General features: G+C 43.4%; 1 protein-coding gene across 1 annotated transcript; it reads left to right on the forward strand.

The window, feature by feature from the left end:
- On the forward strand, positions 1 to 27,066 carry LOC137563964 (ADP-ribosylation factor-like protein 3). Its single transcript, XM_068277103.1, has 6 exons — positions 1 to 190; positions 7,260 to 7,412; positions 11,688 to 11,804; positions 14,858 to 14,908; positions 23,018 to 23,203; positions 26,893 to 27,066. The coding sequence occupies exons 1-6, from the start codon at positions 170 to 172 to the stop codon at positions 26,938 to 26,940; spliced, it is 576 nt and encodes a 191-aa protein (XP_068133204.1). The 5' UTR covers positions 1 to 169; the 3' UTR covers positions 26,941 to 27,066.
- The last annotated feature ends 368 nt before the right edge of the window (positions 27,067 to 27,434 follow it).

A 27,434-nucleotide genomic window follows, 5' to 3' on the forward strand; every position in this document is an offset into this window, starting at 1 on the left:
TCTTCCTGATCCTTTCTGTTAACTCTGCTACTGGACAGAGTGCTGGACACCAGGCAACACAGACAAATAGCTGTTTACTACAATGCTGCTACTGATGTAACCTTAGACACCTTATTCTATTCCATCCCACTGGCTTCCTCTTAGGACTGCTCTACACAGAGAATGTGGCATGATGGGCGAAGTGCAAAATGTAAGTGCAAATATATGTGTTTAATACTGAGGTGTAGCACACATGCAGGTCAAAAAGATCCTGGAGGCATATGATAATTTTATTACTGCTACGTTCCTACTTGTACCTATGGTGATACATCATTACAGGACGTCATCATCATTATCAACATTATTCTTCAACACTGAGGTTGGTAGCTAGTATGAAGGGGAAAAAAAAATCATCCATTTAAATGTCTGTTTTATAAAATCCAAATGCTGACAGTTGCCGTGTGTTTCCTACACTTTTTTTTTAAAATGCTGATGATCGGTACTGTTTGTTAAATTTTGTCTGACTTGGATTACATAATACAGTATATGACAGCATGAAAGATACAACGGCTTTAACAAATATACAATATCATGAGAAGCACCAGATAAGAGTGAAAAGTGTCATTCATCTAAAAGACTCATACGTTGTCAGTCACTTAAAGAGAATCTGTATTGTTAAAATCACACAAAAGTAAACATACCAGTGCGTTAGGGGACATCTCCTATTACCCTCTGTCACAATTTCACCGCTCCTCGCCGCATTAAAAGTGGTTAAAAACAGTTTTTAAAAGTTTGTTTATAAACAAACAAAATGGCCACCAAAACAGGAAGTAGGTTGATGTACAGTATGTCCACACATAGAAAATACATTCATACACAAGCAGGCTGTATACACCCTTCCTTTTGAATCTCAAGAGATCATTTGTGTGTTTCTTTCCCCCTGCAGCTATCTTCCACTGAAGTGTCAGGCTGTTTCTTCCTGCAGAGTGCAGACAGCTCTGCCTGTATGTAATTCCTCAGTATGTGAAAGCCCAGCCAGCTCAGAGGAGGATTTATCCAGCTTGTAAAAGATAATAGAGCAGAGAGAAGCTGCACAAATCTAAATAACACACAGCAGTGTGCAGAGAGGGGCCTGGAGGGGGGAGATGCATCACAGAACCACAACACTGAAGAACTTGGCAGCCTTCCAGACACAGGCCGACAAGTCTGACAAGAGAGAGATAAGTTGATTTATTACAGAGATGGTGATAGTAAAACATGCTGCAGTAAGCCAGAACACATTAGAATAGCTTTTGGAACTTGTAGGATGATAAAAAACAGGATGCAATTTTTGTTACGGAGTCTCTTTAAAGGGACTCCGAGCACCTCTCATGGGTATGCCTAGAGACTCCGACCAGTACTGAAAAGTACTTAAAGATGCATATCCTTCCGTAGCTTGTGCTCACCTCTTTCATTTGATGCCTGAATCAAATAGTTTTCGTTCGATTTCAATTTAAAAATTGCGGTTGCCATCTTGGCTATGTTATAACATCCGGGTCACCCCTGTCTTCTCTGTAAGAGAAGTGCATCACTGAATGAAGCAGGAAGAGGAAGTGACACGCATGGCCATTGCAAGAGGCTCCTCCAGAGGGGTCATAGCACGACTTTGTTGGAAGTCGTTTGGCGTAAAGGCATACCTATGAGAGGTGCTCTGAGTCCCTTTATATTTTGAGACCATAAATAGACTTGTACCCTATTTATGTATTTTACTTTGCACAGTTATATAGCATTTGGCATAACTACTGTACAGAGCCATGGCCCCCGATTCAGCATTTTACACTGGGCCATCCCAGCAGGAAATATACATTGCTCCTCCCACCAGCACAGCGATTCCCAAGGACAGCAGTAGTGAGAACCCTAAGCAACCAGTTATAATGCCAGAACAGTTGAGTGTTGAGATAGAGCCAATGCATGCTATGGGCAATACGCAGCTCCTCAGCTCAAGCTGGAATATTTAATAACCAGCATTCAGCTGAGAGATGGATAATGGCTATAGTGCATATATATTACAACCAGAACCTAAAATTGGCCACTACGGGATCTGACCGGCCAATACGCAAAGTGGCCGACTGAAGCAGCCAATTCTAAAAATACTTACTCACTTTAGCTGGTCAGAACAAAATCTGACAAGAGTTGGCTGGCTAAGTCCCAAGGAAAAGAGAGCAGCGGAGGTGGAGCAAACAGCACAAGTACAGCGGCGGCATCTGCATTCTCTGGCTCCTCCTCCTTGCGCCGTGTCCTTCCTCCCATCTGTCTCAGCTCACCTGTACTCCCTCCCTGCTGTGTGGTCTCCGCCTTTTATTGCAGCCTGTGTCACCGGTATTTGCTTTCATATGGGTAATGTTTTCATAGGGCAGCAAATACTGGCAATACGGGCTGCAATAAAAGCCGGAGAGAATAAATATGCGATGCAACGAGCTACCCTGTACTGGTGTGAGACGAGGACACAGGGAGCAAGGGCCAGGGGGAGGAGATGGGGAATGCAGATGTTTCTGCAGAACTTGTGCTATTTTACCTTCTTCTGGACTTGGCCAGCCAGATCCTCTCATTTCACGTCCTCGTTGGCCAAAGTCCGAAAGCGTAAGTTGAACACTTGTTTCTTTGCAGTAGATGGCCACCTCACATATTGGTCTGCCAGATCCCGGAGTTGACAGACTTCGAGTTCTGGCTGCAACATATACAATAACTGACACCAGTGCTGAAACACTTCAGTTTCAGTTTAAGAGTAGTGGTTAAGGTTAGGAGCTGTTGTCGGAGAGTTGGTCTTAGGGGATAGGATAAGGGTGATGATTAGAGTCAATAGAGTTAGGAGGCTATGGTTATGTGTTAGGAAGTACTGTACTTTGGGTCTGTGGAAAGGGTGAGAGGATTACACTGGGGGTTGTTTAGGCTTGGGCTTCAGGATGAACTTAGCATTGGTGGGGAGGTTAGTGTTAAACATTACAGATAGCACTCCAGTACTGGGTCCAGCGAGGAATGACCCAAAACTCAACATAGCATAGCGGGCCCTGAAGATTAAATTGTATGGGATCCAGAAAATGTACACCGGTTCTGATGATGGCCTTGGTGGCAAGGCAAGCGTGGTAAGGCACTTCGACATTATTCGCATGGATGTTTAAACTGTGCAGTTACCACTTAGCTGAGTCTCTCAGTAGCTGGCAATAGATTGTCATTCAATTGCTTCCTATGCCACAAAATAAGGTCATCACACATGTATTTGGGGGGGTGATGAACCATTGTATGCAATGCTTGGCGGCTTGTTGCCACCTGCTCTGTTGCTACCCAGTGGGTACAATGCTGTACAGACCCCGCCGAGCCTCCTGCAGCCATCTGCCAGCGTTCTGATTTACTGGAACGCAAGATCTCTGTGGGTCACTCAAACTTATATGAATTGATGCTGGGAGCTCATCCCTCTGTAATTCTTGCAACAATATCTCAATCGGATTTCTGCTGAAATCTGTGCTTGTAGTTTTCTTATGCTCGGTGCAGTACATTGTGGTGCAGTTGTGAATGTTCATGTTGCATCATCAATAAAATTCTATCACTTTGATGAAATTTGCTGGTGATCTACTGTCCCAAGTATACCTGATCAATTAACTTCTGATCAATATGAGGCAGTTTATTGATCAAAATGGTGATTAGTGTGGCAGTAAGTTTTTAATGAGTGAATCAGTGGGAGGAACATCAGGGGTTAACCAGCTGTACTTTACAAGTGGCACAACACCATTGGTATAATTAGTTCCTGGTCAAATGGACACGGTGATACGTCAATCACTATTACCCAATCAATTTCCAACTTTGAGTAATTCATTGCTTGCCAGATCCAGCCATTATTGACTTGTGTTCATCTAGCTTTACTGCTGTACATGTTTCCTTTAGCAACAGTATTGCTCTGTTTATGTTTTGAATTGGATGTTTGATTTGATTTGATTTGATTGTTTATGGATTGAATAGTAGAATATGGGTGGCCACATACTAAAGGCTCACATACATGTCTAACTTAATGCACAACCAACCGCACAACATGACCAACCATTTAACAAGTTATTTACCTGACAAGTACATACACACACACCAACCAACCAACTAAACAACCAACTCACTTAAATACTATGCGTGCAAGCTAAATGACACACTTCACAACATGTCCTCATTCAAAAACAATAAAGTTGTTCAAAAGACTTGCACACACGTTCCAACCTGCCTGATAGCTGGTTAGATTGATCCACCAGTTGGATCCGGAAAACAACTTGTTATCAGTTGGTCATCTGGTTGTTTGTCAGCTGTACACACAACCAAATTATCTTCCAACAGACAAGTTTGGAAGATAGTTGAACAGATTGTTGGTAGGTGTGTATGAACCTTTAGGTTGATTGTCGCCTGATTATACAAACAATGAATTCTCCACATACAAAATAAATTCTATAAAAAGGTCATATGATCTAAAACAAAAACTGCTGTGATTATACATAGGACCTGTTTACTAAAATCAATTAAAGTGATTTGGACCTGTGTTCAATGTAAATGTCTAATCATGCACAGATAAATACCTGCTTTTATATTTCTGTTTATGTGACTGCTGTAGTTTAACCTTACACAGATATGCAATAACTTTCACTTTAACAAAAACATTCATGATTTGATCTGTGCAGACACCCCCAATTCTCTGTATCTAACCCAGCTTTGGAGTATGTTAATAGGCTGAGGTGGAATCTCGTAACCAATTGGTGCAGTATTGCCCCAAAGCAGAAGCCTTCTGTCTCCTTTTCCCCTTCAATCTCCATTGTATGGCATATGTCATTAGGTTGGACCAAACATGGGCAACAGGTGGACGGAGCTGAAGCAATAAAAAACACACTATAAGGGAGATAGCCCTGCCCACTGAGCTTACGTTCTAAGCGGTTAAAGTATAGAACAATAGGCATAATTTTAGACATCATTTTATTACCTATCCACCAAAATCTGCAAATTATCATTTAGTAAACGGTGTAAAGAGCTTACATGGATGCCGTCATTGGGATTATCACTGGACATTCCATATCACAGTTGAGCTATGTATATACTTTAATCTGTTGTTCCCTGAAAAAGCACTGCCCAGACTATCTGTTGGTCTCTATTCCCTTCTACTGAGAGGGGAGGAAGGAGGAATAAAGTGTGCTGCTTTTACAACAGAAGAACTTGTGCTGGGCTCATGTTATGCAGTTTTGTAATAAATATAAAATTTTCAAAATATTTTATTTTGTAAAAGAAAATGAGGACAAGTTTTCTAGAGAAAGAGGATATGGTTCACAAGCGTCTAAGCATAGAAGCAAAACATCATCCTGTAAAACAATGAAAGATCTAAAAAATGAGTTGCATAACAAATTAACACATCATAACACAAGAAAGTAATGGGTACAGGTATTAGCCATTCCTACAGCTTCTCCACCCTGAAAGACCGTCCATGGGTCCCATGTTTTCTGAAAGGCTTTAATTTTATCAGCAATCCTTTCATTAATCCCTTCAGAAATCATAATAGAATCAAGTTTCCGCAATACAGCAGACAAAGAGCAGGAGATAGCTAATTTGCTGCTATATGGGTTTTGGCCACATTGGCTATGTGTTGGATCAAGTGATGTTCAGGATGTCAAGAATGGCTTCGCTTATTACCCAGGAGTAGTACGATAGGACACTTATGAAAAGGTCTCAGATGCACAAAATTATGGTATTAATTTTTACCAGAACTTTGAGGCTTTAGGGCAGGTCCACCAGATATGAACCAGAGATCCCTCAGCTGGGCAACCTCTGAAGTATAAACTGGGCGCTGTAGGATCCATCAAACTCAGTCTTGTTGGGATGATGTATGTTCTATGTAGGAACCTCAGAGATACATCAATATGGATGCTAGTAAGATTTCGCTTAGCAAAGGGTCTCAAAGCAGTCCTCCCATTCCTTCCGGTGCATTTCCATATTAAGGTATCTCTCCCATTTAACCATGAAGGAAAATTTCAGATCTCAAGATGGCTGATTTTGTAGTGCGCAGAGAAAGGAAATAAGGCCTTTTGGCATGGGATCATGTAAGCAGATGTCTTCAAAGTGAGTATAAGAAATGTTATTATCACCTTGCTTCAGAGACTGGAGAAGAGGTGAGAATTGGTAAGCCCTAAACAGTTCTGAGGGAGGTACTTGATACTGAGAAATCAGCTGCTCGGATGATGGCAATGATTCCCCCACCAAGGTCTCACATATGGTGAGGAGCCCACGAGTTGACCACCACTGGTATGCACAAAATCAGGGTTTGACATCAACTGAAACAGGGGAGGAATTGTAGATTGCAAATCTATTGTACAGTATATCTCATCTTGTTCCAAAGGGAAAGAGTGTGGTAGGTCATTTGGGAATAGTTCCTAATAGTTCTGATAACCTGAGCGGTGGACCATAAGACACCTCTCCAACTGAATGGGTGAAAAAAGCAGTTCTCAATCTTTGCTTGGACCGGTATTTGTGCATTCACATATACAAATGGGATTTGGGCTAATTGGGATGCAGTGTTATACTTCATAAGGTGGGGCACAGATAGGCCTAATAATATATGCCAATGTATCCATTGCTTGTGGATTTGAGGTAGCTTTTGTAATAAATACTTAAAGTGACTTCTTATATTTGGCAGTGCCTGTTCTACTTACAACGAGCCCTCTAGGCTATATCTTCCTGCCCCCCCCCCCCTCTATTTTGTGTGGTTTTTCTAGAGGAGCAAGGGTTTTTTGGGAGGTGTTGCTACTACTGACCTAGTTATTTATGTTAATTTTGGTATTTGCATGTGGAATGTGAAAAAGTCGCATTTCCATTGACTTGCATCATAGGCGATTCGCTTGCAAAATAAAAAATAAAAAAAAGCATACATGTAGCCCAACAAATGTGATATCATTGACTTGCATTAGATGTGCAGCAAACTCAAATTTGCATAAAATGCAGTTTTGCACATGAATGTGTGATGGGGACCTCAGTGTACTTCTTGTTTTGTTTTTTGTTACACTAGAGGTACACTTTAAGTGATTGCTAAGTGCTAAGATTAATCTAAGAAACCTGACTGTAGTGTCAATGCAATGGTTCCACTTGGTAATATAAAGAGTTAATTCAATAAATGTACTCCTTACTCTGTATTGGCAAGATTTCACAAAATTTGCATACACTGTAAAGCACACATGATATTTGTTAACAACACAACATCTTATTTCTATTACTTTGTACCGTGTGTCTAGGGATTGATGTCACTTGTTGAAGAACTAAATAAGATAGAGCATCTGAACGAAAGTGAAGTTAGAATCGTACTACTCGGCTTGGACAATGCTGGTAAGACAACCATCCTGACCCGGCTTGCCTTGGAAGAGGTCAGCAGCATTACTCCGACACAGGTGTGTATCTGGGATTATGTGAACAAAGCCAAGGTCTCACCTATGACCGTAAGCACTCAGTGCAATGCAGGCGGGTGATGTAACGCACCTTCTAGTAATCTCATCATGGCCCAAGTCTGGGCACATTTTCTCTTTCAACGTATTTTATCAAAAATAAATCTATTGTGCATTTCATAAAAGTACCCCAATTTATATCAGCTGGAGATTATTCACACCACAAATTTGAAAAAGCTAAAATAAAAATGCATATAAGTTAGAATGTGTTTTAAAGCAAACCTGAAGGGAAAAACCCTTCTGATATGATGAATTGTATGTGTAGTACAGATAATGAATAAAACATTAATAGCAAAGAAAAGAGTCTCATATGTTTATTTTCAGTTATATAGATTTTTTTTTATAACATTGCATCATACTGTCATACTCTGTGTTTTAATGAGAACCCGAGGTGGGTTCTAAGAATGCGATCAGCACACAGAGGCTGGGTCTGCATATAATACCCAGCCTCTGTTGCTATACTAATCCCCCCTAAGCCCCCCCCCCCCTACACTCTGCTATGCCCCATAAATCATACACCGAGCTGTTGACCCACAACGTGCCGCAGCCGGCTGTTTACCTCTGCATCTGTCACTCTCCGCCGCTCCCCCGCCTCCTCCATAGCTTCGGTCCCCGCCCGCGTCCCTTCCCTCCACGCTGATTGGAGGGAAGGGACGCGGGTGGGTACTGGAGCTATGAAGGAGGCGGGGGTGCGGCGAGACTGACAAGTACAGATGTAAGCAGCCGGCTGCGGCACGCTGCGTGTCGACAGCTCGGCGTATGAATTATGGGGGCATAGCAGAGTGCAGGGGGGGCTTAGGGGGGATCAGTATAGCAACAGAGGCTGGGTATTATATGCAGACCCAGCCTCTGTGTGCTGAACGCATTCTTAGAATCCACCTCGGGTTCTCTTTAAGCTATAAAACAAAGCAGAAATAATGACCCTTTGACCTGCAGTAAAACCTTATCTCAAGCTGTCTTTCACTGTTTCTTGGCTGTTTAGGTACTTTAGAAAACAGGACCCAGTTGGGTTGAATAGCTCAGAGGAGCTCTTTTGCATAGATAACAACTAAACTAAATGTAACTCTTTCTGCACTGGAAAATAATATCACTCTTTTCTTTGCAATGTTCTATTTCTTAGCTTACGGTTTGCTTTAAATCAGTAGTCTAAATTTTTGCATACATTTTTGCACTTTGCAATGCATTTTTATAGAGATTTTTTTTTGAAAAATCAAATTTTATTGAAAGGCACATGGTGATACACCCATGAAAAACAAGCATCTGTCAGTACAGTTATATTCGTTAAATGCTATTTGACAAAGTAGTAACACTGATATATCAAACTATAACAGAGAATATCTCAAATGCCTTAATTTTAAAATTATTGTAAAAGGGAGACTGGAGGGTAAAAAGGTGGGGGAGGGGGGCAGGGAAAGCAGGGTAGAAATGGAAAGGGAGGGAAGAATCAAACAATAAACACAACTACATACATTATTGCAGTACATTTTGTGATAATGAAAAAGCATATTGGTGAAGGACCATGTGTTTGAAAGACCCTTTTTTAGGGTTTATTTCTGGAGACTTATGAACAGGCCTGAATTGGAAGGTTTTATTTGATTGTATCCAAACTAGGGCTAAGCCAGTTGACGGGAACGCTCTAGTATACGCCTCAATTTAATAGGCATTTTAGTAGCCTATTATTACATGAACATGTTTTTGTTAGCTCTTATTGTCTGAAAAAAAAAACCCACTGCAGGCGTGGTATAACCTGTGGCCCTAAACAAATGCTTGCATAGTTCCTGAAAAAGAAGGTCAGAAAATACCCCTGCCTAAACACTTATGTTTGCATTACCTTGTAACAGCTTCTAGGTCACTGTTAAACTGTAATATCGCCCACTTTAGCCATAGGTAAACATGGACATTACCCTGCTCATCAGTTGTCCTTTCAGTTATAGCTGACAGCAACTAATATTTTACTGACAGCTACTGGATTACTTCAGTCCTGACAAAATCTAGTCAGAACTGTAAGAAATCATTGTTAGAACAAAATGGTGAGCTTCTAAGAAGAACTGAGGACAAGGTAAGTATGTAATATTACCATAATTTGCGGGTGCATATTATGTTGGCGCTGCTCAGTTCGGCGCCGGGAGAGCTAAATGACGGCATTCCCCACTGCCACTAAACTCAGAGGCGGCGTTAAATACTATTCCCCCCCCCCCCCCAGAGGGAGATGTAATTCGGGGTCTGGCAGCCTCCAGAGCCCTGAATTAGCGCTATGCGGGGCGCGCATCATAGCATTGCTGCTATGACGGCGCCCAGTTTCGGCGCTTGGCTCTCACAGCCACGCAACGAAATTATCCGATAACCTGCAGGTATATTTGTGTAATGCTTGGGGGTATACTTTCTGAGTCTGCGTGAATGCTCAAGACTGGAGGGCTCACACTTCACCTGCTGACCCTGCCTGGCACGCCACTAGCTGACCCTCGACCTGTCCCTGCCTGGCACACCACTAGCTGGTCCTAATAGGACATAGGAGGCAAGCAAGCATACAATCTGATGCAGAAAGTAGACCTACCACCAAGAGCAACAAAACTATGTAACTGGGTAATGGAAGAGGCTACACAGGTTGCCACAGGAGTAATGAACAAGGGAGCAAGATTGCCCAGAGCAACTCCAGCTCTGGGCTTCCGATACCTCCACAAATAACACACAAAAGTTGCGCAGTGCGATGCCGCACTGCCTATGATCTGAGTAACAAGGCAAACAACCGACAGACAGACTGACTGACTGCTGCCCAGGGCGGCTGCCGCCTGAGCCTCTGGCTAAGTAACAAGACAGACAACAGAAAGATAGACAGAATGCTTGCAAGACTAATCGCTGTCTCAGCAAGCATCCACACTGGCACGAACAAGACAAACAGGAAGGAGCGTAACTAATAGCAACTGCAGCCTATAGTTACGTCCCCAGAAACAAGACTAGCAGGAATACTACCAGTCACCAATGTGGTGATGGCAGAATCCAAGCTATCAGGATAGTGGACTTCACTGACCCCCGCGGGTGCAGCAAACATCCAGCAGGCATTAAAATACAGAGCAAGGCATTATACAATTTTACAATAACAACTTTCACAGCATGGACCCAACGACAACTATAGTAGCTGTACGCTATGTCAATGGGAGGCAGACTTTTATGTGGACATCAGCCAATGGATGCAGGCATGCAAATTCCCACACAGCTGAATGGTAATTACTCAATCCTGAGCTAGCTTGATTACAAGCTGCTAGCTGACTGTGAAAAAGGACTCTCATAACAAATACATGCAGTATTATACAACAACATGCATGCAGGAAATCCAGGGCTATCTGGCTGCAGCTCAACTGCAGCAAGAAATAGGAGGAGCCATGACAGCATCCTGAGCTGCTCTGAACTACAGAGTGATTGCAAATGACAATGAGACTTATTACGAATGCGCAACCAAATGCAAGCAGATAAGTCAGAACTGCCGGGGTGCAGTTCCACTGCAACTGACAGAACATGCTACAGGAGAGATCCTGACAATTTGTATGTTGTATGTATATTATGTATGTCTATATTTGTATGTTTATTTTAAATAATTTTACTTGGTTCAGCTTCACTTTAAAGGAGTTATCAGGCTAAAAAGTGAAAATGAGCTTTACTCACCTGGGGCTTTCTCCAGCCCCTTGCAGCCGACTGTCCCACGCCGACCACTCCCCGCCGCTGTCCGGGTCTCCGTGCTCGGTATTCAGGCCGACCACGGGGTCGGCCTTACTGTGGATGCGCGAAGCGCCGCTGTCAATCATGGCCATGTGGGCCGCAGCGAACTGTGCAGGCGCAGGGCCGCAGCGAACTGCGCAGGCGCAGTAGTTCTGCGCCTGCACAGTTCGCTGTGGCCCACGTGGCCAAGATTGACAGCGGCGCTTCGCGCAGCCGCAGTAAGGCCGACCCCGTGGCCGGCCTGAATACCGAGCACGGAGACCCGGACAGCGGCAGGTTGCGGAACGGTCGGCGTGGGACAGTCGGCTGCAAGGGGCTGGAGAAAGCCCCAGGTGAGTAAAGCTTATTTTCACTTTTTTAGCCTGATAACTCCTTTAAAGCAGGCAGAGAACTAGGATAATATTTGCACAATACACTTGTTTCACACATTTTCTTTCACAAATGATGTAACATCGGTGCAAATTCCCCAAGTGCCAAGCTTCTCTCAACTGTAACTTTTTGTTGTAGGGTTTTAATATCAAGAGTGTCCAGTCTCATGGTTTAAAGTTATCAGTCTGGGATATTGGAGGTCAAAGATCTATTCGACCACACTGGAAGAAATATCTGGGAAGCACAGACTTACTGGTGAGATGATCATATGCAAGGGCTCTTTATAGACCTTGCAGATGGTGTGGGAAAGAATATACTAAAGCTAAATCCTAAAACACCTCTGTTCTAACTTCATGTTGTTGCTTTGGAATTTCTGACCTAGCACAAAAACATGCATGCTTATCAGGGCTGGATTTTCCATAAGGCACTGTAGGCACGTGCCTACAGGCGCCTTATGTGGGAGAGGCGGCCCCTCCTCCTCAGATCACTGACATCAGGAGCTTACAGTCTAATCCCTGCTTCATATCACTGACCTCAGGCACTTACACCCTAATCATTGTCTCATGTCACTAAGGATAATATGAGCAAGTGATGGGAGTGTAAGATTGTAAGGATAGTAAGTGATATAAGTCAAGGATCAGAGTTCAAAATATATAACTTGGGGTGTGGCCTGTGTTCATGAGCGGGGTTTAGGGCACCAGAAAGCCTGTGCCTACAGGTCTCTGAGTTGTAAATCCGGCCCTGATCCTTATACTAGTCTCAAGCATAAGGTTTATAACATGCTACCACTGACCTATGGTGGTAGAAAATATCCAGCCACAGCGTTCATCTTTCATTATATTCTGTAATTTCAGTCTATATTAAATATATATAATATTTTGCCCAAAGTATCCTGGTCTCAGGCCATCTGTTGATAGTTTTGGAATCAATGTCGGATTTATGGAAAGGCCACAGAGGCCAAGACCTAGTACTGCTTCTGCCCAAAGGGGGGAGGGGGGCTGGACTTGTTAGAGGGTCTGCTGCATATGGCAGAAGAGACTTAAAATGGGAGAAGGAGGCTGCAAAAGAGGAAAAACTCATGGGAGAGGGAAACTGCTGTACATGAAACGGAGGAACTTCTGTAAATAGATGTTACACATGGATGATATGGGCAATATCCAGCAGTGTCGTCCAAGGTGTCACTAAAAGTTACAGAAAGTGTTTTCTCCTAATTCTGCTTCTAACTCTTGGTGGGACTTCACCTTGGGTAACATATTAATACGGTTATTTCCATGTTACCATATAGTTGGACATTTATTGCTTTAACCACTTCCCAGTCGCAGGTTTTTCCCCTTAAAAAACAGAGCAATTTTCACATCACGTTCCTCCCATTCATTTGCCAATAACTTTATTGTTACTTATCACACCTAAATGATCTAAATATTGACTACTGCCTATGCTTGATGCAGGACAGCAAGGCAACTGGTATTGCTTAAAAGGAAATAAATATGGCAGCCTCCATATCACTCTCGCCTCGAGTTCACTTTAATGTTATTAATTGATTGCAAAGCAGCTATATATATTTTTTTTATTTTATACATTTGTAACAGCTACTTTTTCATTTTTATCAATGCATGGGGTCAGTTGCTGCTTGATTTTTCAATTAAATTCCCAAAAAATTGAATGTAATCTTTGAGTTTCCTGAAACACTTTGCCCAAATTCTACAGTTACTCTAATAAAAATGTTTAATGACAGGGGTGCTCTCACTTTTTCAGGTCACGAGCTACTTTAAAAACTGCCAAGGCCACGAGATGTCTTTCAGAATCGTTCTGAAGCTATTTGCCCACATTGCTGTGCACTAATGCACTTACCTGGAAGGGAGGAGACGCTGTGCACGTCTCACAGGCAGCCTGGAGGGGAGAAGACATAATTCAACTGGGTCTCCACCTGGATTTGTGCAAAAATGCTGGTTTATTGTACCATAGAAATAGAAAAGTAATAGAATAGTTTTTCTATTACTATGGTACAATAAACCAGCATTTTTGCACAAATCCAGGTGGAGACCCAGTCGTTTTGTCTTTGCTGCTGTGAATGTTACACACCTAAGAGGGATCCAGGTGTGGACTGGTTGACTCCCTGGTATATCTATCACTTTGCGGTAGAGCTGAGGGATCACTTTTCTTGCAGGAGACATAATTCACACAGCCTGGAGGGGAGGAGACCTGTCTCCTCATTTGCTCCTCTTCCCTTCAGCTGCGCCTCCCATTCAGCTGCACCTCTCCCCTCTTGATGCTGCTATGGCAGTAAAATCTGATAGCCACGGCTGCGCGGCAGCAGATTTTCACAGAATGCAGCCATGATCTAGTAAGCAGGCAGTCACAATCTACCGGTAGATAACGATTGACCTATTGGGCACCTAGGATTTATGTTTTCCTTATCCGCCATTGAGCCTTACTACACACCATGAAGTCTATCTCAAAGGAGGCATATTTTCAATTAGAAAATGTTTATCGTTCTGCTTATCTTCAAGGAGGAAATGACAGGTATCAAGCTATTCAACACACTCACTTCCTTGGAAACACCAATCATAGCAAATCCCCCCAACAGTGAACACTTGATGAAATCAGCTTCCCTAATAGTCAAGTTATTACAGAATTATGTATTTATATGTGGTCATTGTCTTGGCTGCGATTTGAACAAGGAGCTTGCAAAGCACTATGCCACATGTCGCCCAGTGTAGTTAAAATGATAATGCAACCCTCAAAAACTATAAAAAGTGACCTGTTTGCCTATTCATTAATCACCTTGCATTTCGCAGATATTTGGTGAAAGTAAATTTCTAAATTTCATTCAACAACACATACGGCATTAAAACTGTATATACTGTAAATGTGCAGTACTCAATAGGCAGGGCCGGCGCTACCATAGAGGCAAAGGGGGCAATCGCCCCAGGGCCCCAGAGCCTGTACAGGCCCCCAAGTTATATTCTTCCCCATCTTAGCTGTTGCTCCCTGGGGCCTCTGCAGTCTTTGGCAGTGTAGCTTATCACCTGTGCTGGAAAGCAGGTGAGACAATACACTACCAAAGACTCTGCAGGGGCTTCAGAGAGCACAATTATGTTGAGAGGGAAGGTCAGCAGCCTGCCCAGGCTGTGGCCCAGGGGGAAAATTTGACTGCAACAAAGGGCTTCTAATGTCACTTTTTGGTCGGGGGGGGGGGGGCAGTTAAGGGGCCCCCAGGCTAATTTTGCCCTGGGGCCCCATTGTTGCTAGAACCGACCCTGTCAATAGGGATCATCTGAAAATAATGTTGACTTGTATTTCTTCAGATTTATGTAGTGGACAGCGCAGACCGTAAACGGTTGGAAGAAACAGGACAGGTATGGTGACATCTTTTGTTCTTCACAATTTACAGCATCTATGGAACTGTCATACACAATGCATACCCGTCCAGCGGTGAAATCTAACCTATGCACAAGTCACCCTTAGCCCGTATTCAAATGTCCATAAATTATAGCCTGATACTGTGTATGTATTTAAAACTCTTAACCCATTAGCAGCTTCAATAGCATTATCTCGTTTGAGATAAGTGCCCTGCTTTTAACCTCAGTGGGCAGAACTCCTGCTGTAAATTCTTGGAATGCTTTGGTGTCTCTCTGTTAGCAGAAAATATAGAAACTGAAAGCAGGAGTCCTCTGTTATTGTCTCACATTGCCCCCTTGTGACAGGTACACTGTTACAGCAGTGCTAATTAGATGCAAGGAAATGTAACAATTAAGGAATAAAAAAAAGTGCTAATATAAATTGGCCTGGAGCACTTGCAAGCCAATAAATAAATGAACTGCTAAAGGGTTAATGAAATCTCTTGATTTATTTACAGCACAGCTTGCATAGGAAAAAATGTGAAAAATGCGGTAGACTGAATATACAAACCCATTATCTCATTAATGCAGCTCTGGTGCTGAAGTGAAGAACTACTCAGTTTTTACAGATATTTTATGTCAACATTACAACAGCCTGGATGAATTTTGGGGAACCTTGTAAAAATTTTTTTTTTTTTTAAACAATTAAGTTTTATTGAAAGATATATAGACAACAACAAATGAATGCCAATTGAAAAGCATTGAACAGACATCACCGACTTAATATGTGACAGAGCATACAATATAACAATGCCTTGCAAATGCCGAAGCATAAGAACTGTCGCCTGTTAGGCTTCATTATAGAGAACATGTCGAAAGTTTAAGAACGGGAGATAAACTACAATTCTATATAAGCATAACGTTAACTGCTGGTATACATCTGTGCCACCACGGGGAAGGAAAGGAAGATGAAAGTTGGTCAGTAGAGCAGGGATAGGAGAAGTCAGTGTAGAAATAGGGGGGGAAAAGAAAGATAGGTTAGGGAAAGAGATGCAGTCAGCTGATTGAGACCAGGTTAATTGGGGTCCATGATATGTTTGTAGGTATCTGAACACTGGAAGTCCGTCCAGACCGACCACGTCCTGGTATATTGTTCAGATCGCTCGTGCGATAAGAGGATTAGGTGCTCCATGTGCTCGATAAATTCAATTCTCTTAATCCATGACTTTATGGACGGTGCATTGGGGGACTTCCAGTGGAGGGGAATCATTGCCCTTGCAGCATTGATCAGGTGAATAGTTATTGATTTTTTGTATGACTTAATGGAATCATGGGTGCTATGAAGAAGTAAGACATCTGGGCGAAAGGGAATTTTGTCCCATGTGATTGCTTCCATTATTTGGTGAGCCTCCCTCCAAAAGGGGACAATAGCAAAGCAGGACCAGAATATATGGAAGATATCGCACCCACCAGCCCCACATCTCCAACAAGAGTCAGGGGATGAGGGGAAGATTCTGTGTAATATTTGTGGAGTCTTGTACCAACGAGATAGTATTTTAAACCCAAGTTCTTGGGTATTTGCATTCAAGGAGCCTTTATGATTAAGACTGAAGAATTTCTGCCATTGCTCTTCCTCGAGGGTTTGTCCCAGGTCTCTCTCCCACGCCTCCTGATAACCAAATTTATCTGGAGTTGTGGCGCTCACTAGGATCTGGTATGTAGCAGAGATTAGGTGTCTGTGTGGCGCTGGGCTTACTATTAAGTTTTCAAATGGAGTTAGAGTCGGGGCCCAGTTCCCACTTTTGAGTATGGAGTGCATAAAGTGTCGAATTTGGAAATATTGCCAGTTGGAAAGGGGTGTCATGTCTCTCATCCTAACCATTTCCTGGTGTGTTTTGGTTTTCCCTGCAGACACAAAGTCTCTCGCCCTAGGGGGATGGTGGGGGTCCCAGGATGTGAGGAAAGGTATATCTGCCGCTGGTTTAAATGCTGGATTGTCTTTTAGGGGAGTAAGTGGGCCTGATAGGTTCGCAAGGTTTAGGGACGTGGCATGTTTTCTGAAACATTTGATAGTGGCTTCCATGAGTGGGTTTTGCCAAGTTGCCTGCACTCTACGTGGAATATCCACCCATCCAAGGGCAGAGGCCTGGATACCCGCCAATTCTTGCTCAATTGTGACCCACGGTTTAGGGTTCTCCGCCACGGCCCATTCAACCACCCTACTTAGCTGGGAGGCCAGGTGATATTTCTGTAGGTCAGGGAGCCCAGCCCCACCCAGGTCTTTCGGGACTGTGAGTGTGGATCTCTTGATCCGTGGGGGTTTATTGCCCCATATGAATTTGTTGATTGCCCCTTGTAGGCTTTTCAAAAAGGTAGGAGGGAGATGTATCGGGATACACTGGCTTATGTATAGGAAACAGGGCAGGAGGTTCATTTTAATGGATGATATTCTTCCAAACCATGACAAGTGGGGTTGGTTACCCCAACTGGCGAGATCAGTTTTCAATGTCGAGTCTAATTTGATAAAGTTTGCAGAGAATAGGTTTTTCAAGTTAGAGGTGATATTAATGCCCAGGTATCTAAGTTGGTTTTGGGACCACTGGAAAGGGAAGCTGGTCTTGCAAGTCTGTATTGTGCTATCGTCAAGCGAGATGTTTAGGGCCTGTGACTTCTGAAAGTTGATTTTTAAATTAGATAATTGGCCAAATTCCGTGAATCTGCGTATTAGATTGGGGATAGAGATCAACGGGTTTTGCAGGAAGAAAAGTAGGTCGTCAGCAAAGGCGGCTACCAGATGGTCTGATGGGCCTACAGGGATACCATGGATATCTGGATCTGAACGAACCGCATTTAGAAAGGGCTCCAGGGTGAGTATGTATATTAGTGGTGAGAGGGGACATCCCTGCCGGGTCCCGTTTGTTATCTTGAATGGGTCTGAGAAAGCGCCGTTGACTCTGATTTTTGCAGAAGGGTTAGTGTATAACAATCCAATAAGGTTGCACATAGTATCCCCGATTCCCAGCCCTGCCAGGACCGCTCGGGTAAAGTCCCAAGCGACCCTGTCAAAGGCCTTCTCTGCATCAGTTGAGAGCAAAAACGCTTTAACCCCCCTCACTTTGGCGAAGGACATGATGTCTACTGTCCTCATGACATTGTCCTTTGCTTCACGACCAGGGACAAAGCCAGCTTGGTCTGGGTTGACGTGTCTAGACACAAATGGGATTAGGCGGTTAGCTAGTATTTTGGCCAGGATCTTGGCGTCTAAATTTAAAAGGGAAATAGGTCTGTAGCTGGGGCATTGTGCAGGGTCCTTGTCTGGTTTGGGAATTACTACTATGTGGGCTTCTAGAAACTGAGTGGATGGAATGGTGTTAGGGGTAATCGAGTTGAAAGCGTTAACAAACTCTGGGGCTAGAGTGCCTCTAAAAGCTTTATAGTATTGGCTCGTGAGACCGTCAGGGCCTGGTGCCTTGCCAGGCTTCAAAGATCCGACTGCCACCTGGAACTCGTCCTCCGTGAGAGGGGATTCCAGGTCTTCCTTATCTGATTGGTCTAGGGGTAAGCTGGTCGCATGCTGAGCGAGAAAGTTGGAGATGGCAGAGGTTCTGATATTGTGTTGTTCGGGTGATTGGCTATGATTGTGCAAGTTGTACAGGGAGGCATAATATGACTTGAATTCATCTGCGATTTCCTTCGGTTTGAAGACCTGGGTCTGCTTTTTGGTAGTAATACATGTGACATTCATGTGCAGGGTTCTTTTCCTCAAGGCACGGGCAAGGTATTTGCCACTTTTATTGCCCTGCTCGTAATATATTTTTTTGACGGACATTAACTTCCGTCTAGCTTCAGAATATAAGAGTTTGTCAAGAGCACTTCTAGCTTTATTAAGTTCTTCTAGGTTTGCTAAGGCTAAGGTTAGTTTGTGGGCGCGTTCCAGACGGTTAATATCTGCCATCAGTTTGACGGTCATTTCTGTCCTTTCCTTCTTAAGTCTAGAGCCCATCCTAATGAAGTGTCCCCGAATTACTGCTTTGTGTGCCTCTCATGTTGTGAGTTTAGATGTTGCTTGGTTGTTGTTAATGGAAAAGTAATCGTCAAGGGCCTCCGAGACTATTTGTCTCCTACCGGCCTCTGCCAGGAGATTTGGGTTCAATCTCCAGTTCCAGATTTTCGTGGAGGAGTCAGGGGTGGATATGGTGAGAAAGACCGGGGAATGATCTGAGATCGTTCTGTTACCTATGTCAGTGTTGATAACTAGAGATAGGTCTCTCTGTGGCAAAAAAAAGTAGTCGATCCTTGAATACTTATTATGAATGGCAGAAAAGAAGGTATAGTCCTTCACCTGTGGGTGGGATATCCTCCAAGGATCCATTAAGGATAGGCTCTGCAATTGGGATTTAATGCGCCGTAAGGCCGCGTATGAGAGGGTGGTTGAACCATTAGAGCAGTCTTGGATAGGGTTAATGGGGATGTTAAAGTCTCCTCCTACAATTAGTACACCACTGGTAAAAGCAGCTAATTTAGCTAGCGTGGGGGATAAAAAGGATGGTTGGTGCTTGTTGGGGACATATACATTAGCCATGGTGACTGTGTGATTAGCAATTTTCCCCTTAATAAAAAGATAACCACCCTCTGGGTCACACACTGACTCATCCAGCGTGAACGGTATATCTCGATGCAGGAAGATAGAGACTCCTTTGGTTTTAGAAGTTGGCGATGTAGCATGAAAAGCCAACGGGTAACGGGAATTAAATCTCGTAGGGATATGGTTAGCTCGTAAATGAGTCTCTTGCAAATAAGCAATCTGCACTTTTTGATGATGGAGAAAGTCAAAAATAATCGATCTTTTCTCCGGTGTGTTAAGGCCGTTCACGTTAAACGAGACCAGCTTCCAGTTTGCTCGATGCGTGTGCATTATCACGGTTGCCTGTCCTGCTGGTAGTTCCAGCCCCCAACAACCCAAATTTTTCCCCGTAGAAGTAGTGGATAGAGAATGGAGCGAAAGTAGGAAAAAGAGGCCAAGGGAAGTGAGAAAGGAGAAACGAAGAATACAGGAAGAGAGGTCCTCCCCGTGATGGACCAACATACGTATTGATATGAACAGACAGAAATAGCTTTTAGGAAATAATTCCCACGTGTGTGCGACTTGGGGGGCCGCACACACTTCCTAAAGTGGGATATGTGTAGTCAGTGTATAAATCACACACTGGGTGGGGGTGATGAAAGACACCGCCAGAATATGACCGCAAATAGACGCTACCGCATACGGGAAATTCCGTATGTTTGGGAGTGACACTTCGCGTTCATAATCCACTCTGGCCGCCATATTAGAAAACAAACTTATGAAATTAAACCAACGGGTTATGAAGTGGGAGCTCCATGTTCCCGGGCGGGCCCTAACCCGACCCCCACGAAAGCGAGGTGCGGGGGAAGAGGGGCCCGCCAGGGAGCACGCCTGAGCCTCCGCCAGGACCGCAGTTTGGTCTACAGCCCGTACCTGAGAAAGAAAAAGTCCCTAAGATTGCGTTCTTATTAGATTCCCCTTTACTGGGTCATTTTTACCTTCAGGGTAAGCCCCCCACGTGTTAGCCTCTAAGAAGTCTAAAAGGGGTCTCATGTAGGGGGAGGAAGGCCACCGAATAAACAGGTCTAGATTATAGAGAGTCAACAGCCCGACCCCTGTGCGGGTGTATAGGGTGTCCTATTAAGTGATTGATGGTTCCTCCCTCTCTTCTCTTCCTCCTATTGGGATTTCCCCCCTCTAAGAGAAACAAGCTCTGGCCTATATTGCTCTATACTAAGATGGGTATGAGTAGATAAGTTTATATACCAGGCTGTCAGTGTATTATACTGGAAATTATTTAAGACATAAAAGACATAAGCCCCCGCTTTGTATGTGGATTTTACCTCGTCCTCTGTCACTGAATAAGGCAAAGGGGCAGTTTGGTGGGCTAAGTGGCCTAGTAAGCTAAAGGGGGAAAGTTGGTGCCCGAGTCTCTTCAGCCAGGGGCTAGGGGGAGGGCATGCATACAGATATGACCTTATGAGGGAAATATTGAGGTAAGCCAGGGAATGGAGAAGAGCATAACATCACAGTACTTCCTATGACCCAAATAACACGATATTAATAAAATCAATAACCTATCATACTAGCACATAGTAGGGATAGACCCAGATATCTGACAGAGAGCGTGTCATATCTCCATGCTAAAATAAGAGAGTACGATGTGGTCTTTCCGTATTAGCTATAAGACATATTAAATACAATACCAAATGTCATGTATTCTGAGTGATCGGGCCACCGCATAGCCACAGGAAGTGTCAGGGGACTTGATTCATATGAGGGGGGGGGGAGCGGTAGCTTCTATGAGGTGGAGGGAGAGATCCAAATGTCTTATGGGTTGAGGAGAGAAAAAGAAGGGGGACAAAAATGCCACAAAGGAGTAGGGCAGCCGAGACCGTTTGTTCCTAGGTGTGTAGGATGCAATCCGAACAGGGGTGAAGTAAATGAGCTTGGCATATCAGGTAAGACCGTGCATGGCAGTATAGTTACCGGATCCAAGGCAAGGTACCGCTTACAACGCCTTTACTTGCTGGGGGTTAATGCAATAGATCTGCAGCACGGGTGTAGATTAGCCATCTTCCGCCGATGAGGAGGAATCGCGGCGAGGGTGAGTAGTCTCCGTTCCGGATTCCGAATCTCTGCTTCTGGAGCGGTGGAATGCCTTCTGGTTGTTAGGTGGATGGCGCTGAGAGGATCCGGATGCCTGTGTGTTTGGTCGTTGGAATGCTAGATCTCCGTCCCAGTCCGGGAGGTCAATCACAGGGATATCCAGGTCGCTGCAGAAGTCTTTCAGGTCGGCTGCTGCACGTAAGGTGTATGTCTTCCCCTCAGACGTAACAGACAGTGAGAAAGGAAAACGCCATTTATACAACAGGCCTTTCTTTCTGATTGCTTGCAGGAGAGGTTTTAGGACTCTTCGCTTCGCTAGAGTAATAGCGGACAGGTCCTGGTACAGTTGAACGGGCGTTTCGTTGAACAGGATCTGGTCTTGTGTTCGTGCTGCCCTCATGATATTCTCTTTTAGCTGAAAAGACTCCAGGCAGCAGATGACGTCTCGTGTTTTCTCGCTGTCATTGCTCCGCGGACGCAAGGCTCTATGAGCGCGGGTAAAGGCGATCTCGGAGTCCGCAGGCCTGTCCAGCAGGTTATTAAAGATGGCTGAGAGTGCGTCGCAGATCTTTTCAGGGGCTACTGATTCTGGTAGGCCTTTCAGTCTGATGTTACATCTGCGGCCGCGGTTGTCCAAGTCCTCGAGGTATCTAGTGTGGTCTGTTAGCCTAGATGAGTGCTTGTCAGAGGTTTTAGCTAGCTTTTTCAGCTGCGAGGTTGTTTGAGTGTTGGCCGCCTCTAAGGTATGCAGTCTAGAGCCTAATGCGGCGACGTCCGCTCGAACCTCCGACACTGCAGATAGCATGGATGCCTTGATATCATCTGCAAATAGCTGTAGGTCAGCGAGAGTAGGGGATCTCTGCTGTTTGCCCGAGAGTTTGCCTGAGTCAGTAGGTGAGGAGTCTGGCGACAATTGGGCCTGTCCTTCTCTGATTTTATCTGGCGCCATCTTGGATGTCTGAGCGTGGTCCTTTTGAGATCGGAATATGTCCGGTAAGGTCTTTCCTGCTTTCTTGGGATTGCTTCTGCCAGTTGCCGGTGTGTACTGCTGACTGCGGGTACCCGGCATATCTGTTGGGAGCCCGTTGGATTGGCCAAATAGCAAGCTTTAGCGGCTGTCGAGCGGGAGAGAGGAGATTAGGCAGCCATCTTCCAGCAGCGTCAAGCCACGCCCCCCTTGTAAAAATTAAGCTGGATAAACTTATAGCAGTTCCTGAAGGTTAAATCTGTACTTGAACAATTCGCCTACTCCTTATCATCAATATTAGTAAATTTTACAGAAAAAAAACCCAATACTTGAAAATTCCCCAAGTCCTAAATTATTAATGTGAAAAAAAATGTACAAAAAAATGATCCAATGTTCTGGACATTTTCTGCAGCCAAAGCTACCTATTAAGATTTATATTCCACATTCTTTCTACTACATATGGTGCTTGACTATTTTTTCTCCTCAGGAATTGGCAGAGCTGGTTGAAGAGGACAGCTTGATGGGAGTCCCACTCCTTGTATTTGCAAATAAGCAAGACCTTCTGACAGCTGCCTCTGCTGCGGACATTGCTGCTGGCCTGAATCTCCACACATACAGAGACCGAACATGGCAGATCCAAGCTTGCTCTGCACTCTCTGGAGAAGGGATCCAGGTAATAGATTGCTAGATTGCTCCTTTGGACTACAATAGTCTTTAACATGCTATTGTGGCACCTGGGGGACTAATTAGCATGGGATCACGCGCATCCGCCGGCATTAGGCTCCGCCCACCCACGACATCAACCCGCCGGCCAATTAGCAGCGCCGGCGAGTTGTAAATACCCCGATGTCGCCGTTGTGTAATACACTTTGTTATGTATACAAAGTGTATTATACTGACTGCCTTCTCCCCTGGTGGTCCCAGTGATCGACCATCAGGGGAGGAGGCAGCTGTGTATGTAATCACACAAGCACACTGATCCTGCCCCTTGATCACCCACAGCACCCCTCAGACCCCAGCATGGGTATGTGTAAAAATACACCCCAAAACACATTATACTATTTCTCCTGAGTATGGCGATACCACATGCGTGACACTTTTTTGCAGCCTAGGTGCGCTAAGGGGCCCAATGTCCTATGAGTACCTTTAGGCTTTACAGGGGTGCTTACAATTTAGCACCCCCCAAAATGCCAGGACAGTAAACACACCCCACAAATGACCCCATTTTGAAAAGTAGACACCCCAAAGTATTCAGAGAGGGGCATGGTGAATCCGTGGCAGATTTAATTTTTTTTTTGTCACAAGTTAGCAGAAATGGAAACTTTTTTTTATTTTTTTGAAGGGGGGGGGGGGTCACAAAGTGTCATTTTCCGCTAACTTGTGACAAAAAATAAAATCTATGAACTCACCATGCCTCTTAGTGAATACTTTGGGATATCTTCTTTCTAAAATGGGGTAATTTGGGGAGTATTTATACTATCCTGGAATTCTAGCACCTCATGAAACATGACAGGTGCTCAGAAAAGTCAGAGATGCTTCAAACTGGGGAAATTCACTTTTTGCACCATAGTTTGTAAACGCTATAACTTTTACCCAAACAAAAAAAAATCCAATAAAAGTCTATTTATTGATCAAAGCCATGTAGCACAATAAATTTAGACAAAAATGTATATACAAATTTTACTTTATTTGAAAAATGTCAGCACAGAAAGGTAAAAAAAAACACTTTTGTTTTACAAAATTCATGTCTTTTTTGATGAATATAATAAAAACTAAAAATCACAGCAGCAATCAAATAGCACCAAAAGAAAGCTGTATTAGTGACAAGACAAGGAGGTAAAATTCATTTAGATAGTAGGTTGTATGACCGAGCAATAAACCGTTAAAGCTGCAGTGGTCTGAATGGAAAAAAAGTGTCTGGTCCTTAAGTGGTTTTAAGGCTGCAGTCCTTAAGTGGTTAAAGGGAATCTGAAGTGAAAATAAAATTATGATATAATGTTTTGTATGTGTAGTACAGCTAAGAAATAAAACATTAGTAGCACAGATATGAGTCTTATATTGTTTCCAGTAGGGGAAGAGTTAAGAAACTTCAGTTTTTATCTATGCAAAAGAGCTTATTTGAGCTCTGTGACTTTGTAAAGCCGTGCACAGCACTGTCTTTTGAAGCTCTTATCTCAACTGTCTCTCCTTGTTTCTTCTTTGTTTATGGTTTTTCTGCAGATAAAAGTTCAAAGCATCAATAGCCTGCTCTGTGAAATCATTTAAAATGCTGAATGTATTGTGGAAACTGCAATTATTAGAGAATGATGCAATGTTATTCACCACCCTGGCGTTCTATTGAGATCGCCAGGGCGGCTGCGGGAGGTTTTTATTTTAATTAAAAAAAACTATTTCATGCAGCCAACTGAAAGTTGGCTGCATGAAAGCCCACTAGAGGGCGCTCCGGAGGCGTTCTTCCGATCGCCTCCGGCAAGCAGAAGTAACAAGGAAGGCTGCAATGAGCAGCCTTCCTTGTTTGGCTTTCCTCGTCGCCATGGCGACGAGTGGAGTGACGTCATGGACGTCAGCCGATGTCCTGACATCAGCCGCCTCCGATCCAGCCCTTAGCGCTGGCCGGAACCATTTGTTCCGGCTGCGCAAGGCTCGGGCGGCTGGGGGGACCCTCTTTCGCCCCCTGCTCGCGGCGGATCGCCGCAGAGCGGCGGCGATCAGGCAGCACACGCGGCTGGCAAAGTGCCGGCTGCGTGTGCTGCTTTTTATTTCATCAAAATCGGCCCAGCAGGGCCTGAGCGGCACCGTCTGGCGGTAATGGACGAGCTGAGCTCGTCCATACCGCTAAGGTGGTTGAAAAAAAGCTACATATGTGAAAATAAAAATATGACACTATTTTCTTTGCTACTAATGTTCTATTATCCATATTACACAACTGATTCATTATATTGTGAGATTTTTAATTAATTAATTTTAATTAATATTAAAAGCAATAGTAAAGAATGAAAAATGTTTAGAAACAATTACTGTTTACTACTATTAAATATATCTGTGTCAAGGGGTACTTGAGATAATCTCTACTATATCAAGGGTTACTTGGTGAACACAGGCTTTCAAAATGGGTGCGTACTAAAATAATGTTGAGAAATACTGGTTTACACAATCAGCTAAACGTGTTAGTCTTCTATTTACTTTTCACAAGAGCTGCTGCTGCATTTGACTGCAGTCTTACTGGCTCATTTGCATACATAAAGCACTGTGTTTCTTAACCTTTGAAATTGAAAAATAAAAAGTGTACACAAGTAAGTTCTAATAAGGATATATACTATATGTACCTATCTTTATCTCATCATGTCACATGTCAGTTTAGGTACTCTGTAATTGGCATGTAGAGCCTTTGCTCTTATTCTTCTTGCCACGCTAATGCTAACAAGAAATTACAGTAGACTATTGCCATGACTGTCTTTAAAAAGAAAAAGACCCGAAATGCTGCTTATTCTAAAAAAAAGCAAACATACAGGAAGAATAAGAATGTATAGGTATGTTAGTAAACTTTTCCTCAAACTGGGCCAGTCCACAGGCGAGCATGAAAAGGGAACCAGCAAAATGATTGGGGAAGTGGTATGTCACCCTCACTGCTTGTCTGCTGAAAGGGTTTTAGATGTCCATAAACTGCATTAGAAATTAAATCCAATAAAACCACCAAAACATAGTAAAAACGATACCCCTCTCAATATATTTAAAATAACTTTGTCAAACATTATTTTGGAAAGGCTATTTCTGCTGAAATTGAATTGAATATCTAGAGGCGTTAGGTGGTAAACCAGGAAACTGATCAGTGTAAAGGTGGCCACTGGTCCAATCTTTTTCATCCAACTTTACCAAATCTTTGTATTGTAAGGGTAAATTGAGTGAATATATTAAATGGCTAATTTAGGCATTCCCTTATATTTTATAGAAATGGTAACATTGGATGAAAAAGATTGGATAATTAGTGGTCACCATCAGGGAATATTTTTCTACCCAATTGCCCACAAACCTAAGTGTATGGCCAATGTTTATAAACCAGTAAGGAAAATGTTTTCCCTTCCCTGTTGATTGACAATAGTGCTGAGCTCAATTTTCACAAAAAAATAGTGTTTTAACAGAGTTTATATCAAATGGGAAATTGCACCTTTGAAATCAAAATTGATTTCACTAGTTTGGCATCCTCTCTAGAATGCCAGGTCTCGTTACCATCCTTCCTATGGAGATGTAGTGGTGTGCAGTCATCTTAATCTAAAGTCCAGGGTTTCTCACATTTGTGTATGATAGTATCTGCAGGCAATGTTTTCCATTTTTGACTTTTCTTTGTCTTTCCTCTGAATTAAGGATGGAATGAACTGGATATGTAAAAACATTTCTCCAAGGAAAAAGTGAAATACGACAGAAATCAGACAGAAGAGGAAGAACTTTGCTTCAAAAATCTTTTTACTGGATGACAATTTGCTGCTAATTGTTGTTGATATAGTTATACTGGACTACAATAAAGACACTTATAATTTACACTTGATTATGTGTTCATATATCATCAGGCTGGACACTAGAGAATATTAATTATTGGTTTCCAATTAAAGTTAATGTGAAGTGAAATAAAAGTAAAAAGACAGACACTTACCCATGGAGAGGGAAGGCTCTGGCTCCTGTAGAGCCTTCCTGTTCCTCTCACAGTCCCTGTGTTCCAGCATTGTCACCTCCGCAAGAGCTTTTTGACCAATTGGTCGATCACAGCTCTGAGTATCCTCTGATGGCTTCAGGAGCCCAAGCGCTCCCAAAACCGGGCCGCTGTGTTCTAAGCACGCATGAGTGCACTTTTGCGCATGCGCAGTACAGTGCAGCCCATCTCTGAGAGCACTTAGGCCTCAATTCACTAA

The sequence above is a fragment of the Hyperolius riggenbachi genome, chromosome 3 (genome assembly GCF_040937935.1).
Source record: "Hyperolius riggenbachi isolate aHypRig1 chromosome 3, aHypRig1.pri, whole genome shotgun sequence".
NCBI classification, from domain to species: Eukaryota; Metazoa; Chordata; class Amphibia; order Anura; family Hyperoliidae; genus Hyperolius; species Hyperolius riggenbachi.

What these genes read in the sequence shown, in the direction of transcription:
- LOC137563964 (XM_068277103.1), top strand. Translation starts at nt 170, where the DNA reads ATGATGGGCGAAGTGCAAAAT. An exon ending in GGTTGGAAGAAACAGGACAG is followed by an intron (nt 14,909 to 23,017) that starts GTATGGTGACAT and finishes TTTTCTCCTCAG; the next exon opens with GAATTGGCAGAGCTGGTTGA. An exon ending in TCTCTGGAGAAGGGATCCAG is followed by an intron (nt 23,204 to 26,892) that starts GTAATAGATTGC and finishes CTCTGAATTAAG; the next exon opens with GATGGAATGAACTGGATATG.